This window comes from Pteropus alecto, unplaced genomic scaffold, assembly GCF_000325575.1.
Source record: "Pteropus alecto unplaced genomic scaffold, ASM32557v1 scaffold71, whole genome shotgun sequence".
NCBI lineage: Eukaryota > Metazoa > Chordata > Mammalia > Chiroptera > Pteropodidae > Pteropus > Pteropus alecto.
In genome coordinates, this window is record NW_006433024.1 from 237108 (window position 1) to 238576 (window position 1469).

Consider the following 1469-nt stretch of genomic DNA (forward strand, 5'->3'; position numbering starts at 1 on the left):
TCCACTGAGAAATGTCAGCAAGAGAGTGTTGCAAAGAACCTATTTAGGATTGGGCTTTGGGTGATTTGGGGGAGGATTTAAGGAAGCAGAGTTTCACTTTGGATTGGGTGCTGTCAGAAAGCAGGGACAATTGTACGATTTGTTATCTCAATAAATATCCATAAGATGGGCAGACGAGAGCAGGGATAAAGCTGCAATTGGTAAAGAAGCAGCAGTCACTCAGTAAAGAGGATGTTTGATATTTTGTGGGTTGTACAGTGACCTTGTTTTTGTTTCCTTGCACAGAATTATGAAACGGGCTTGTTTTGTCTCATTCTGTAATGGTCTGAGTGACCAAGTCTGATTTTGGTGTTCTGTGAGATTGTTATATCCAACAGATAACATAGCCTCGCTCTGAGTGCCAGGTCAGCTAATAATACTGAGACCTAACAGGGTCAGACCAGTTCTAGTGTCAGGGGCTGCTTTTCTCTTCGTCAGGCTTTTACCCTGAAAGAGGAAGCCACTGGAGGGTTTTGAACAGAGTGACATGATCTGATATGTTGTATGGACCATGTAACCAATGATGTCACAATGCCCTACTAGACTCCAACTTCTCTGCTAGGGAGTTGTGGATCCCTTGGAGCTAAGGACTGGAACTGACATGCGAGACCGCTACCAACTGAGGGCTTCATGAGCATACTCCTTTGCCAAGATCTTGGTGAAGAGTCACTGTGTAATTGTGTCTTAGAAATTGTTTTATCATGATTGTGCTTGGCTGGATGCTTTTTGTTGGACTTGCATGTTACATGGGCACATTTCCAGAGTTCATGGTAAGTAATGACCTTGCCTGTAAATCCCTGGTAATCAGTCAGGCTTGGCTCTGGCTGATCTTCCCAGTTGGGGTTTCTGACCAAATGGGAAAGATAGTTGAGGTCTCACCGCTAATTAGAGGTCAGAGTGTGATGGGAACAAAGTTAGTTTCCTAGGCTACTTCTCACCCCATTGGGACACCTTTAAGTACCTCCCACCCTCAGGTACATAATGTCACTTATTTCAAAGCATGGGATTTATAAGGGGTCCACTGGAGATAATACCTGACTTCTGAATTTCAGGCCAAGTGAATTAGTGGTTGGTAGTAGGAAAGGGAAGGTGTGCCTTAGGTAGGACATTTCAGCAGCCCTTCCAGTCACATACAGAGGCAGTTACCTACTGGACCAACGAGTAGAGCTATGTCTGCCTTTAAATTTCTTTCTGACTCAGCCTCCAACTCTGAGGTGGAAGGAGAGGTGGCTTGTTCAGGAAAGCAAGGCACGACGGAGGAGCCTGGCTTTGGATGAAGATCTGCAGCTGTGAGTGGTGGTCAAGTCTATTGGGCTGGATTCCTCCCTTTCCAGAGAATTCGATAGCACCCTGAAATCTCATTGAAGAGTTTATTTTCCTCTGGAAGATAAAACTATAGAAGGAAAAATGATTGAAGGCAGATGGTAGGG

At 44.8% G+C, this 1469-nt stretch overlaps 1 protein-coding gene across 1 annotated transcript; it reads left to right on the forward strand.

The window, feature by feature from the left end:
• The first annotated feature begins 19 nt into the window (after nucleotides 1-19).
• Nucleotides 20-1447, forward strand: SPTY2D1OS (SPTY2D1 opposite strand). The gene is made up of 2 exons (XM_025044131.1): nucleotides 20-809; nucleotides 1240-1447. Exons 1-2 carry the CDS (start codon nucleotides 741-743, stop codon nucleotides 1330-1332), a joined length of 162 nt encoding a protein of 53 aa, XP_024899899.1. The 5' UTR covers nucleotides 20-740; the 3' UTR covers nucleotides 1333-1447.
• The last annotated feature ends 22 nt before the right edge of the window (nucleotides 1448-1469 follow it).

Coding starts and splice junctions, on each gene's coding strand:
- SPTY2D1OS (XM_025044131.1), top strand. CDS start 741: ATGATTGTGCTTGGCTGGATGCTTTTTGTTGGACTTGCATGTTACATG. Junction 810..1,239: donor GCACATTTCCAGAGTTCATG/GTAAGTAATGAC, acceptor TTTCTGACTCAG/CCTCCAACTCTGAGGTGGAA.